The 15,127-nt window shown below is 49.3% G+C and overlaps 2 protein-coding genes across 2 annotated transcripts; both read left to right on the forward strand.

The window, feature by feature from the left end:
* Nucleotides 1–3,322: 3,322 nt before the first annotated feature.
* On the forward strand, nt 3,323–4,203 carry TGAM01_v210983 (hypothetical protein; the record flags this gene model as incomplete). Its single annotated transcript, XM_018810733.1, has 3 exons — nt 3,323–3,554; nt 3,608–3,738; nt 3,802–4,203. 3 exons carry the CDS (start codon nt 3,323–3,325, stop codon nt 4,201–4,203), a joined length of 765 nt encoding a protein of 254 aa, XP_018656042.1.
* A 2,422-nt stretch (nt 4,204–6,625) lies between these two features.
* On the forward strand, nt 6,626–14,150 carry TGAM01_v210984 (hypothetical protein; the record flags this gene model as incomplete). Its single annotated transcript, XM_024550945.1, has 7 exons — nt 6,626–7,226; nt 7,300–7,640; nt 7,768–9,233; nt 9,688–11,001; nt 11,320–12,777; nt 12,902–13,833; nt 13,912–14,150. 7 exons carry the CDS (start codon nt 6,626–6,628, stop codon nt 14,148–14,150), a joined length of 6,351 nt encoding a protein of 2,116 aa, XP_024404314.1.
* Nucleotides 14,151–15,127: the final 977 nt, after the last annotated feature.

Genomic DNA, 15,127 nt, shown 5'->3' on the forward strand with positions numbered 1-15,127 from the left:
TTTTGGTGCGATCTGCTTGATCACCATCATCACACATTTACGATGGCTATTATCTATAACTCCTCTATTTGCAGTCAGCCTTGGACTGAGCTGCAAAACGCCATATCACAGATTTGTGCTATTGACGAGCACCATGAAGCACGAGCATCTAGAGCAATACCATTCAATATTGCTGATCCAATGTCTCTACCCCATATAAATGAATACAAGGCGAAGCTTCTCTGCTGCCTCCAAAAGTCTACACCAATTATGGTCGATAAAGCAGATGATGATGATTGGCTAAGCCCACGGGACATACTGCGCCAAGTTCATGTTTGCCAAAGAAAAACAGCACATTAGGCTACTACGAGAAATATGGCAGATATATTACGCAGAGAATGAGTTTATCGTCCAATGCAGTTGTCTGCCTTGTTTTATGGGTTCCCCCGGCGCAAAACAATACGTCAAAAAAATCACGGTCACAATCGATCTATTTCGCGAGGCCAAGAAGACGGCGGCACAGCGAAATCTAAAGACGCTTTCTGATCCAAATAAAGTACTAATTTTTCTACGAGGAGGAGGTGCTATTGAGGGCAGTGACCTAGAAATGCAGGCGGTCATTAAAGATATCGCCCAAGTCATACACGATCTAATTTGCAAGTTTGGGTGTCATATCGACATACAAAAGGTTCAAGGAGAATTGGTACGACCAAAAGCTTGCTCCCTTACTGGAAGGCGCCTTCCGAGCTGGCTAGACAGCGGCTGAAAAATGGGGAGAGCAGTATTGAAGATGTAATGAGAATTCAGGTAGATAAATGGACCAGCAAAACCTGAAGTAATACCGGAAGACGAATCGGCTGTTGGTGTTGTGGGGAATTTACAAGCGGGCTTATGTACCAATGATGGCATCTAAACAGCTTCACTGGCACCGTATAAACTATAAAAACTCCTTCACCCACCCATACCTAGTGCGTAGCCCGGGCTTAATCTAAGAACAAAGGGTGTAGACTATGTAGCCGCTTAAGGAATAAACCGCATAGATAACAAGAGTAAATTCCCGATTCGAACCAAAAGAAACCTTGAGATAACAGACAATGTGTCCGAATCACGTGCCTCCGGCATCAACTGCAATGAATTTGAGACATTGACAAAACTCTTAATTAGAAAAGGAATGGATAAAAAGGGTCACTTGCAATATCTGCTTTGTATTGCAGATGTTGGCTCTATTCGGTTGTTCGACAACTGAGAATGGATTGTCCATTTAAAATAGACCCCTTTGACGAGGACATGGATAATGTTTCCACGGTTCGGCCGCCTTCCGAACCGTCGAATACTTTAACCTCCAGCGCTCATGTGTCCAGTAGGTTCCCAGAGTATCAGATACAGATGACTGAAAGAACAAGCGATTTCTAAACTTCACAACATGCCATAACCCTTCTCGAGAGCGGACATGGTGGTGGCAATTTGGCTTCAGGGTGAAATACCAAGGCTCTAAGCCCCATAAGATTGTATGGGTATGCGAAAGATGCTTCCTTCGCAACAAAATAAAAGCCCCGCGTTATACACGTTCGTCGCATCAACTGCTGGGAGTATTGTTAGTTATCTTAGAAAGGAACACAGGGTCGTCCAGCCTCAACAAGACTCGAAAAGGAGCACCCCCCGACGCTGTTCCTATCTGCTATCAACAGCAGCTGAAACGGCGCCAGCTTGAAGTGGCATGAGGTGAAACAAAAGGGGGAATTAGTATCGAGACGGCCTGTGGCCATTATAACGGATCGTTACATTGGCTTTAACAGCTCGTCTCCTTTACCGGTAACGTCTCTCTGTGTTGTTTGTTTTACGCCAACCTTGTAAATGGTCCCCATACATAACTCAGCGATGTCAACTTAGAGCGAGTAGTACGGTACAGTATTAATACAATTCTCCGATAAAAGGCTGTAAGATGTGAATCAGCAGTTTATATACGTAGTTTTCTTATCTAACAGCACATGCTCTTATGTCTCAGACATATTTAATAAACTCCTCGAAAGGTCGGCCGATCTTGAAAGTAAGCTTCTAAAGAGGACAAGGTAAAGCGAGATATGAGAGATAACTACACGTTGTCTAATAGCTTGCTGGAAGAACCTTTATGATCTTTCTAGATATCGCATCAAGCGAGTTCTCCATTCACATCATTTCGTCTTCACTATCTTCTATTGAATTCCTAGCGGCTGCATTTGCTTCTGCAAAACATCGAGCTTAGCAAGAAGCAACCTCCCTTTTGATGCTCCTTTTTTTATAATTTTACATAGATTTTGAACACTAACGAATGGAGTAATTAAAACGGGTTATATATAGCTCTGCGGGCCGGCCTTTACGAGGAAAGAATTTGGGAATAGTGTTGCTTAAAAGCACCTGACATTGCTTAGGCTAACGGCAACGGGTGTGTGCCTCAGAAGATTCACTCCAATACGGAATTCAATAAGAGGCCTATAAAGCATCCCTAGAGGTCGGTAGCCGGGATTTGTCCGCCAAAGTGCTGATATGCCTTCAAGAAGGCCGAATGTTCCTCGAATCTTAGTTTTTCGATCATTCTAGATGCATCATTTTCCAGTGTGTCAGGCTACGGATAGCGCAATCTTCATGGAGGGGCTAGCAGTGAAGCTCTCGCACACTTCTCCTAGAGCTGAAACCTAGACTTCTGTGCATAGCCGGAATCCTGCCTTATTTTGCTCTTGATTTAAGGAGTACCTAGGCCTGTGCTGTTATAGACTGCCTGTGCTATGGATTTATTGGGCTAGCGCTTGTGTTTACATTGAGATAGGCCCGCAACCAACCCAAGTCCCGTCTCTCGCTTTGTCAGACACGGCGGTCTCGCTAAAAGAGCCGCTGCGCCCATTGCCGGCTGCCCAAACTCTAGGACGCGCGACATTCTAGCTTGCACGACATCGCAGGCGCACTTCTCATGGCTTGCCATGGTTTCCAGGCCTCGGAAGCGCGCCGCCACTCCTGGTGGCACCGATAAAGACGAGAATGTTGCCGACTGTCCATTCACCGTGAACGTCGTCTCAGAGCCTTCAGAGCCGAAACGCAGCAAGAGGGTCGACCGCATGGCCCTGATGCAAAGCGCCGTCTTCCATCCCAAAGGCAAATTCCAGAAAAATGAATCTTTGAAGCTCTACTACGCCGTAAATCCCCGCCAGCAATGGCTGGATATGATACGCTACAAAAACTTCATTCGCGAGTATCTCCCATATCTTTCTAAGAGACACTGAGCAGCTAACCCAACCAAACGTAAATCCGTGCAGTCAATGGCGTCAAATACTGCACTGAAGATTTTATCTATGTGGCGAACGAGGCAGCAATGGAACGACAAAACTCACTATTTGCCGGTGCTAGCGAAGTTGGCAACAAGGCAAACTACTGGGTGGCCCAAATATTAGAGGTTCGCGCCTCGGACGTGTTTCACGTATATGCCCGCGTGTATTGGATGTACTGGCCGGAAGAGCTGCCTGTGGGTACCCTGGATGGCAAGAGAAAAATCGCTGGTCGTCAGCCATATCATGGACAACATGAGCTGGTCGCTTCCAATCACAGTGAGCATCCCGAGTATCAGCGAGTGCCTGCTGTATCTCTAACATCCAGGTAGTGGACATTATCAACGTGGAGAGTGTGGTAATGGGCGTCAACGTCAAACAGTGGATCGAAACGAACGATGGTGACGTACAGGAGACTTTGTATTGGAGACAGGCATTCAACTACAAGACGTCGGAGCTATCGGTACGTAATGCTACAACAATCTTTCTGCCTTGAGCATGGTTAATATGACATCTTGTCCAATAGTCAGTCGTCGTCGTCTGCAAGTGTAGGACTCCCTCTAATCCTGACAAAATGTTGGTGGGCTGCCCCAACGAGTCGTGCGAGGAGTGGATGCATTACGATTGCCTCCTCGACGATGTCCTCGCTCGGATGTACGATCGACTGGGGATGGATATGCCCCACAAGTCGGAAAAGCCGGCCATCAAGGAGGAGACGAAGGAGGATACAAAAGATGAGCCAAAGGGAGGGACTATGGGAGACCTGCGTTACGGCTTGTTGAGCCCCCTAGTCAAGAGTGATGACAGAAAGTCGCCGATGGTCGCCAATAGCGAGATAAAGGATCAAGTGCTCGTGAAGCAGCTGGGTGATGAATCGTTGAAGGGCCTTAGAAACTCCACCACCGGCACCACCAAATCCCTCGCATAGGCTCTCAAAATCAGCCTTGGCATTGCCAGGAAAGCGCAAGGAGTCGTCAAAGAAGCCCTGGGGCACCCTTTTCGAGGCAACTCTCATGATAGAAGGAGGCCCGACGGTCTGGCAGGTAACGGATTTAAGAGAAGGCATCGAGGGAGGAGAAAAGAAGTGGACAGAAATGGCGTATTGTCTGCTGTGCGACACTCTCATTGTGTAAATGGCGAGGTAACTACACGCAAATATGCCCCTTCCCTGGGGATGTCAGGCACCGGAAATGGTATAAGTTAAAAAGAGGCGCCGATGCAAAAGAAAAGAAAGTTCAAATGCATATCTGAGCCTACCGCAAGGCCCGCTCGCATTCAATTCACTGTAATGTGCCTTGAACAAATGATTGTGATGAGCCTTGTGTCACAATCTGCTTACTCACACAGGGAATCAGTGCAACTGCTAAGGTCGCCTTGCTTGATCGGTGAAGAAGCAGAACTTGTGGCCTGGAAGATGATCTGTTTTAGTTGCAAACTGACACGCAATAAAGAACGCAGATTTATCGACATATTTTTTGTTACTGGCTGAAGTTTGACCTGAAGTGTAGAGAGAGTGATATGTACTGTACTAACTGTATGTACAGTAACTTTACCTTAGGTATTAATAAATACCAATAAAGTCTACACGGCACACTAGATGAAGTAAAGGAGAAGCCGCAGCTACTGCTTCGCCTCTTGAGGCATCAAACCAGCGAATCGGGCTTGCCAGAATAGTATTATAGACAATACGCAGAAGGGTGGCTTGGTAATCGGGCTCCTAAGCCGACAGAATGGCTATAAGGCAGCTTTGGTGCATATGCTATAGTTAGGCACTTACTTCTAGCTATATACAGTACATGCACTCATCCAACCTATGTATTCATTTACACAGTATATATATCTAATACTTATAGCTATTGATTCGCTACAAAGCTATATCTACTATTATGGAACAATTTTTACGTAGATGCAGAACTAAGGTCCCTCCTTGATGAAGTAAGTGAGGAAGACCATGATATCGGACCCTATCGTCATAATTCCTACAGCATCTTCATAGCTAAAGCGCATGTTAGGGCCGCTAATTTTAAGGATGTGGAGATGAGTAAGCCCTAGGGAACTCAACGAGGTATATCGCGATAAAGGAAGTAATCCATAACCAATTCCGCTATGTATATACACCATCCAAAAGCTATGCTTTGCTGTCAATGTCTTGCTTTTATTATAGTAAGATATAAGCCCTGGTGTTCTGATAGTAAATTAGCTGATATTACCGCGCCGCTTGCCGCTCTGTATTTTTTTCTATTTCTTTATTTTTATTTTTATTGTACAAACTATTTAGATTTTTTTTTGTTGAGACCCTTTTCTGCGCCGCGATGGGACTCTTTGGCTATGCATAAGTCATCATCCATTAAGAAATTTATATGTGCCAGAAACAGGTGTCTAAAATGTCTCTAAGGAAAAAGTCGTAAATTACACTATGTATCAATCGCAAAACTACTTCGTGACCCAAACACAATGCTGATCCTGGCACATAGCCCCAAAGCAGCACTGCCGAAACGAGGATTCTGTGCAGTCAGACCTAGGTAAATCTAGATCATGATAGCAACATGGAGCAGGGCCATTAGCTTTGATTCCTATAGAAGATATAATATTAATACAAGGTAGGAAGTATAATGAATAGAGAATACCACGGCATCTTCGATCTATTATACACCAGGGCCCCGACTCGTCAAGGTAGGGTTAGGTTCCTTGTAGTAGCTGTTTTTTTTGTTCCCACTTCTACCTCCGGAGGCAGATTAGTCCCACTTTTGCTTCTAAATACAGTAACCCCACTTCTGCCTCCGGGGGTAGACTGATTCTGCTGCTAAATGTAAACCAACTTCACTTCTACCTCCGGAGGTAGATTGATTCCACCTCTGCTTCAAAACATAACCAACTTCTGCTTCCGGAGGCAGACTGTTCCTCTGTAAATAGGCATATATAAAATCCATTGCTGCCGCTTAAGGTAAACTATCAACCTCTGTAATAAGTATATGTCAATAATAATCCTCTCTTGCCTCCTTGAGTAAATTCATATCACCTCTGCTATTAGGCATGGATACACTTACTTCTGCCTCCGGAGGTAGACTGTCATCTTTTGCAGCTTGCTGTAGCTTAGCGTACATTAATCCCTTTTCTACGCCCCGGAGGTAGATTGTTTCCACCTTGCCTTTAGACATAGGTCAGATCCACTTTTGCCTTTACTCCCGGATGTAATCACTATTTCTGCATCTGTCTTTTGGTGTGGAGTAACTTCACCGCCTTCTTAGTGCATAAATAAGAGCCATTTGAAGAAAAGGGATCAGATATAGAATCTCGCTATCGAGTAAATCAAAGTCGCAGTAACCCCAAAGCCACTCACCTATAGCAGCATGAAGCGATTATCGTCTAACACTCATTCCACTATGTCGAGACCACCAAAGAAGCGGCAGCAGACATCGTCAAGCATGACAAATCCGAGCAACACAGCTGTTCGAGGTTCTAATGTGGGGAGAGATATTGCGATCGAGGAATTGCTATCTGCTCGAACTCTAGCCAGCGCGCACTTGCTTGCAGTCGCGAAGCTCCCCCTAGATATCCTATCCACGCGATGGAGAGAGGGGAAGAACCGGCCAGTAGACGAAGGCCACATAAACAGTCTATGCCAGAGCTTTGTCAACAGGGGTATAGGTCGGCAAGATGAGGGGAATTTCATGAAGGTTGCATGCAGCGCCCAGGCCGTTACCGCCATCAAGACTTATCTACACCAGAGCCGGGGCCAGACGGAGAATGCAGCAGGGAGCTCGGAATACGACGGAGCGAATAATCGGCCATATTCAACCCCCGAACCACTTGACTTCCGGGCATGGGCTGAAGCCACCAATGAGCTTGCAGAGGTTCTTGACGGGCAGCATCGCCTAAGAGCAGCTCAGCAAGCGCTTGGCCTCAGCGACAAAAGCAATAGATGGTGGGTTTGTGAGGTGTATGACAAAGGTACGTACTGAAGCTGCACCTCGAGCCGCAGCCCTACCCTACAACCACAAACTTACCAAGAATCTCGTTGCAGACACGCTCCCAAGCGAAGTACGGCTTCAGCTCTGCATGAATAGACAAGAACTAAAGCTAGCTGATCGTGATGGGCAAATTTGGACTCAGCTTGTGTCGATGTTCAACAGTCCAGAGAGTGTTATACGTGGTGAAGAAAACGCCGTTGATATCTGCAAGAGACTTGGAGCTGCCCTGAGGCTGGATGGTGAAAACGCAACTAAGCTCCCAAATCGGATGTTGATTATATTAAGAAACGAGCAGTGGAACCAGTTCACCACGTCATGGTGCAAGACAGCTATTGGGAAGGAGACTTTTAACGCTTCCAAGTGGGTCAATATGATAGCCCACCGCCTCGACCATGTAAGTCCGGCACTTTTCAACCCTCTTTACCCTGCTGGTCCCACCCAGATCATGTTTAATCAGACTGGTTGCTTCACAATGGGAAACTAGCGTATTTCGATATCGCAGTTAATAATTCGTGTCACAGTTCTGGATATCCCGCTTCCAGAGAGTGCTTGATACTTTGGAGGCCCTCGACCGTGAGGTTGATGTGAACGAAGGTCGCTGGACGCCTTCTGATACAATCCTTCTGAGTGACTGGGAGGCGCTTGCGACCTTGCTGCCCAGCGGCTACACGGAAGAATCGTTGGATCTTGTGTACCGAGAGAGACGAAAACCGCAGGGATCCAAGGTCGGCGCGGCAGTGAAGGCGAAGGGGAAGAAATCAACAGGCAAAGGATTCCTCCCTTGGCTAAACGACAATGAGGTCCGGCAGCTAGTGGAATGCATCAAGAGGGCCGGCTGCCCCGGATTCGTCCACATCAAACCTATCCTTGAGATCAGAAAAACCGATGGCAAAGCGCTCGGCTACATCATGAGGCACGTCGTGGCCTGGGTGAATCCGCACCCGATGGACGTCAAACGGACGAAGAACAACAAGCCGCCCCTCTGCAAGGATCTGAAGCCGGCATTCCAGGATGTGCGCGGCAGCTCCACCACGGTGGCCGAGATCGCGCGACTGTCAATTGGGCTGGAAGAAAAAGTGCTCGAACATGCACTAAGCCTACCTAAGGAGCTCGATTCCCTGAGTGGCTCGATTCTCGAAGAGTTCCCAGCAGAAGACGAGGTTAACAGCGCGGTGTATGCTAGTCGGTTCGTCGACAGCGAATTATGGCGAGGCATCTTGAAGATTGTCCGGGATAGTCTAGGCCCCGGTTTTCGTCCTGAATGGGCAACTGGTCAGCAGCAGGGCCTTGATGGCGAGTCAGTGATCGAAGCTCAAGAGATCAACATGAAGAAAGCAGTTTTAGCAATGGTTGATCAAACATCTGGCACCCAAGACATTATTCAGCATGCCTGGGCGCAAGACGGGGCGTCGCTTTCAAGGCTCAAGCATATGTTGGGGCAGACCATTGAGAAGTGGCTTACTGAGGAAAGCGGCACTAGCATGCACAATTCAGACCAACTACATCAATCAATTGAAAGGCCAACAAAGCAGCGGCGTGAACAAAATGAGAGCCCGGCGGCGCCTATGGTTAGGGACAGAGGTGTGGGCAAGAACGCAAATGCCAGCAGAGGGGAAACGAGAACTAGTAGTGGAAAATATGGCTTGAATAATGCCCTTTCGCCACAACGAATCATTCCAGCGGCGATTCAAGTTTCTGTCCAAGAACCAGGAGACCTCTCTCGCGGAGGAGGCATCAGGCCCGGTTCGCCGAAGGTGGACAAAGGCCTTCGTGCCAACCACCAAGCAACACGTATTCTCCCATCCTCTTTGGGTGGCGGGGACGATGTTGACGAGCTCATGGTCCTCCCACCGCTCAGAAATAACAACACCCGAACAGAAGTGTTCCGGATTCCCAGCAGGATCCACCAGGGCGTAGCAGCTTCTCGGACTGCAGCAAAAGCTCCAATAAAGAAGCTGCCTGGCTGGGCCCACGGGCCTTTTGCGAGGTAGGTGCTTATATCAGACTCGCAGAGAAACTATGCGCCCAAGACCAGCATCTCTAGCCAATCAATGGATATTGTATCAATATGCAATGCAGTATGGTGGACTTGGGTGAAGCATCGGCAAAGGAGTCCCATGGGTAGGGCCGGGTTAAGTCTCCGAGGTTCGGCGAAGGAGTTGGCGACAGCGGCGGCGATAGGTAGAAACAATGAACAATTGTGTAGAGTAGTAGTGTGTGTTTAAAGTATAGATCGCAGGGAACGAGCGTGCAATATTATGATGGATGACGAAAATGGCTGGGGAAGAGCATTATATCTAGGAGGTAACTCCCTCGCTAATGTCGATGGGAGCATCCTTAAGGCAGTCTGGATCGCTCAGCACCTATCCAGCAGCATCAATGATGGACTCAACAGAATCCCCGGTGGAGATAAACTTTCCCATTACTGCATCCGTTTCCAGCCACGCCAGTCACCGCAGCTCAACCCCGTCGATCGACGCCTTTGTCTACTTGGACAGCGATCATGATATGGTGAGCCCTGGAGATGCTGTCGACAGCTCGGGAAACGGCCTGGAAGAGCGCCGTAGGCGTTCCAAATCTCTTCTTATCGTCACGGATGAGGCAACTGACCCACCATCGACGTCAAACACGCAGAGCAATCACGCTGCCGGCGCCTCGGAAGATTTGTTTCGCAGAGAGAGCCGGTTCTCTCCTGTTCCCGCACAAGAAGACAATTACCCTGATGTTGGAGAGCTGCATAACAACAATACCGGCGAGGGCCGAGACGATGACGACCAAGTCAGTAGCTATGATGCGATAGCTATCGAGGACGCCGAGGCAGAAGAAGAACCTCCCATAGAGGCAAGAGTCTCGGCCAGGGCACCATCATATAATCTAATGCGAATTGAAGGAGCACATTTTAACGGTAAAGAGCCCACTACACCTTATTCTGATTGCTGCGTGTTTCATTGGACAGCTGGGAGGCCAACTGCTAATATGTATACAACAGCGGCGAAGTTCCGGCGGAGGGTGGAACAAACAATCTCCAGCGCCGCAGACGCGATCAAATTTATACAGAGGCAACACTCGGTCAACTACGCCGCCCAATCCAGGAAGGTTGATAGCGGCGACGAAGATGCTCCCGATCGGGTGATGCCGACGTTCTTCCTCGACTTCCTTGCCATCTTAGGCAAACCCGGCGAGGCCGTCTCCAAGGCTACCGATAGTCATCCTCTCTCCTCCATCAGCATCTCCTTCAAGGACTGGGCAGCTCCTTACTCCAGCAAACACCTCAATGCCGCCCTGTCCTTTGGCCTAACCGGACGCACATTTAAGATTGGAGCCGATGGATTGGGGATGACATGGTTTATTGTCGTTGCCCCCGATCCTAGAGGAGCGACATTTGGTGATGGCCGCAGGGAAGATGAGGGGGGAGACACAAACAGTGAACCGGACCGGCCAAACGGCCGATCAGAGCGTCAAAACGGAAGGGGGGCCGGTTCCGGAGAGCGGGCCAAGCCAAAGGGAACGGCACTCAAGAGCTGGCGCGCAAAGAGATTTATTGAGTACTTCCACAAATGCGTCAGCAGCACCATCTTGGGGAGGGGGATTGAGGAGTCGTGGCGCCTGTGGAGCCAAGAGACGGCGCAGATATCCCTGACTGACTGGGCAACATTGCAAAGGGCACTTGTATCCGGATGGGACGAATCAGTCGTGGAGATGAGTGTTCAGGATAGGTTCTGGGCAGGGACCCAGCTGGCATTCCACGCATACGGGTACGGGGGTAACGTTTCGATTGATGTTGGCAGCGGGCCCCCCGTGCCAGAATTGGAGAAGACTCGGAGGGATGACGATGACGACGGCGAAAATAATGACGATGACAATAATGACAATGACAACAATAATGATTACGATAACGATGATGAAGGTGATGGTAATGATAACCATGGCGAGGGTAACGTTTACGATAATGGCATTATATCGGGGATGCAAGATGACATCGTCACCGCCCATGGCAATAGTCCCGCTGGATCTCAACGAGAGAATGCGAGCTCACAAGATAGGCATGAGAGGGGGACTGGTGTGAGTTCCAGACCTCCATTTGACCTGCGCGGGAGACCATCAGCACCAGAAAGGGATGCCGATGGTGGAGCGGCGAGGCTGATCCATTACGCCGAGACCGCACCCGGCCTACGCCAACTAGGCTTGACTGTTGATGCTATTTTTGACCTTAACGCTATAGACAACATAGCCTATGCCCTCGCCGCCGATATCAACTGTCTTAGCAACGAAGAGCCGAGTTGCCTGCTCGCAGACTTCAAAGAGGTCGATGATCAGTACAAGGACCGCAAGCTGGCCAATCTCACGCACTACTCGCTGGGCTTTAACCCCCGGCACGGTAACTTCACATCAAGCTTGCCCCCCGACTTTATAGACAACGTGCTGCGGACGGTGTGCTCTAACATGAGTTGCGAGAACGATAACGCCGACATAGTCACGCCCGGCTACTTCCAAGGCTACTCCAACATCAAGAAGACGGTGCGGTTCAACCCACAGGATCTCCTCGCAAGCCAGGCCATTGCTACTGCCGCACTATCCCTGCCAGCCTCAGGGCCGGGCATCACGCCTGCGGCAAAGAAGACGCAACAGAAGCTGCTAGACCAACTGACGGGTGAAAATAGCCCGGAGGCCAGATTTCGTACAATCCCCTTTGCGCGGGAAGCAAGCCGGCTTGAACAGTGCATCGAGGAGGGTGAGTACGCATTCAGGATGGAGCAGGTCATCACCGTCTCCGTGTCGCAACTACTCCCAGAACACCGCTCCATGCCCATGGTTCTGAGGCCGATGACGCAGCTGATCAGCTTCTTCCTTACGGCACAGAAGGAGTACACTCAGGTGCTCAGAGTATTCGACCCCGAAGCATTTCCCGGGGTGCTGTGCGCATACGCCAGGCTCTTCGAGCTCATCGCGGCCTCGATGCTCGCCCAGTTCAAGCGCGGGGGAAATGCAGGGCTCACGGTAGAGCTGGGAGAAGCCATGGCGGCGGTTGACCGACTGGGGAGCTTCTGCTTTACTGGAGACAAGAGGGTGCTCCCAAGCACGACCTTCAGGTATCTGGGCACGATGGAGAGCATCAAGAACCATGCGTTCCCCTACATCGACCCGGGGAGGCTGAACATGGCCGGCCAGGGGAGGATGAATATAAAGAACTGGCCTGGTGTGCAGAACCGCCGCGTGCACCTCCTACAGGCAGCATCTCTACAGTACCACTACGGGAAGCAAGTGGCGGCAGGTCGGGAGTCCGAGGCTAGGGTCCAGCTTCTGTCGCAGGATGCCTATGCTGCGGCGGAGTATATAGAGGAGGTCTTCCGGAATCAATTTGTGCCCGAGATGAGGCAGTTTTTCGCGGGGAGGATCCGGAAGCTTCTCCAGAAGCGTGGACGCAGCGTCGAGCTTTCAGACGAGCAACGGGAGAAGCTCAAGAAGGGTCGCCTATGCCTTGATGACTGGGAGGCCACAGGTCAGGGCGGCACTGCTTCGTTCAGCTCCGAGTAAGTACAATTACCTAGATATCCAAGCATCGTCCATACCATCGCATCAAAAGCCAATGCCGGGCCCTAAGCGGCAGTAGATGCAGATGCAGATGCAGAGAGCTAACTAGTGGGGGTAACATAGGAGATTCGGCAGTATCGTTGCGGAAATCAACAACGCTCTAGATGAAGGGCAAGGCCAGCTGAAGGAGGCGATCACAAATGACAAGCTGGAGCAAGAAAAATACGTCGACCACATCCTGGGAGCTCTCCAATCCAGCAGCGACAAGGCAATGGACAGGACCCTCAGCTCGAAGAACATGACGTGGCTGGCCGTCCTGAGTTCTCTCTTCAGGCAGACGTACAGCAAGAGGAATCCGGAAAAGTCAACCGAGCAGTGGCGATACCACATCGGGTCGGCGCTCAGACGCAACCGCGTTGAATGGACTCTTGGAAGCTCTCGCGGGACCATCACGGCGACGATTGCCCAAATGGTGCTGCCGTCCATGGAGAAGAGCTCGTTGGTCGGTTGGGCCATGAATCTACACCCCGGGAGTTTGAAGCGAAAAGCTGTCGAGTCAGAGATCGCGCGGGAAAGCAAAAGGCACAAGGCTAAGGAGACTTGCATTGACTTTGGGTGCACGTTCCCCCTCAGCGGTGGTCTCCTAGACGGGCTCGAGCGCGGCTTCAAACAGCTGCTGGAGAACTCGGGCCACATGAAGGCACCCCACGCGGGGCTCACCAACCACTACAAGAAAGCGCACCGCTTGCTGGAAGATCTTCAAGGAAAACCCGAGGTCGAGCTCCTCTGCATGCTGGCTCTGACGGTGGGCATGACGGCAGACATGGTCGTGTATAACGTGCCCAGGGGAAGAGGCGAGGATGAAGTCGTCGGGTTCGCGATAGCGGGCAAAAAGGTAAAGCAGAAGAGGGGAGGGACGCGGGTGGCTCTGCTGGCAATACGGATGCTGTGGTTCCTCGAGCCGGACCAGTTCGTGTGGAACAAAGCCCAGGGGCAGGAGAAGAAGGTGGAGGAGGCGACGATGTACAGCACGCAGTACGTGCGTGAGGCGACAGGTAAGCTCCAGAGCCCGACCCGGCTGCTGCATCGGAGACCGGGAAACGGCTGAATTAACGTTGGCTCTTAATCCATAGACCAATACAAGATAACAAACAACATGCTTGCGACATTGGGCTGGATTAACAGCAGGGACAATCAGCTGAATGCGAGGTCAGAGATGCTCCGTATAGCCAGCCCAGAAAGACTGCGAGCACGACTACGGCTGCTGCGAAGTCTGATGAGCAGTCCGGCGGATTTCATCAGAGAGGTGTTCCAGAGCGACGACCCAAAGTGGGTTGATCAATGCAGGGCTATTATTAATGAGAAGCCATAGCTAGGATGGCTCTACAAGCAATACATAACATAAGTCAAGCAAGCAGAATGAACTATATACAAGAAGATTGAACTATATACAAACAGATTACACTATATACAAGCAGAAAAGCAAAAGCCAAGTATATTATAAGGCCTTTCCCAATCCTAAGCCCCAGCCATTCACTTAAAGCATAGCATCTTATAAAATGCAAAAGCTATAGAACAAATCAATGCCGTCGTAAGTTTCTTTACCAAGTCGAAACATAGCGAAGATAAACAGTAGGCCGTCCAGTCTTGCTGCCCTATTGCTAAGTTGTAGCCTTTACATCCAGCTTTCTTGGTGACCGTTAGTAATTGGATCGATGAAAAAGAATAAGTGCAGTTAATAAAGAACTATATCGGTCCGAAGGAAAAGGTAAGACCTTTCTATCAGAAGTGTTTTATAATCTGAGATTATCTTAACGGGCTAAGTCCCTGGATTTAAAACCACATTCACTAACTAACCACTAAATAACCAAGAATTTTTTTTTTAAATATTTGAGGAATTTAATAGATGGTATAGTAAGGTATAAGATCGTAATCAGTGTGTTTAGTTAACTCTCAAATTCAAAGACCATCCTCGTGATAACCATATAGCTTGAAAAGCGCTCGCTCTTAGTAAATTTTATTGAGTAAGTATATATGTTTTAAATGCACAAGGCAGCGCCTGAAGCTCTCAAGAGCATATGGTAGCAGGTTGACCAGGCCGTGCAAGACCATGAATGGGCAATGAGTCCCTGGTCTCGGAGAGAATATGAGATTGAGACCCTGCTAGATGTGAATATATCCGCCAGCTGCTTCAGTGGTCATACCTTCGAACAGAGGCATTTTCAAAGGCCCGTGAGAAATCATTATGTGATTCCATTCTCCTTTGCAGCGCATAGCGAACATTAAACACAGCAAGTATAAATATAATAATAACCACAATGATTAACGCAATCAGTGGAGCCAAGATAG

The sequence above is a fragment of the Trichoderma gamsii genome (assembly GCF_001481775.2).
Source record: "Trichoderma gamsii strain T6085 chromosome Unknown Scaffold_81.2, whole genome shotgun sequence".
In the NCBI taxonomy this organism is placed as follows: Eukaryota; Fungi; Ascomycota; class Sordariomycetes; order Hypocreales; family Hypocreaceae; genus Trichoderma; species Trichoderma gamsii.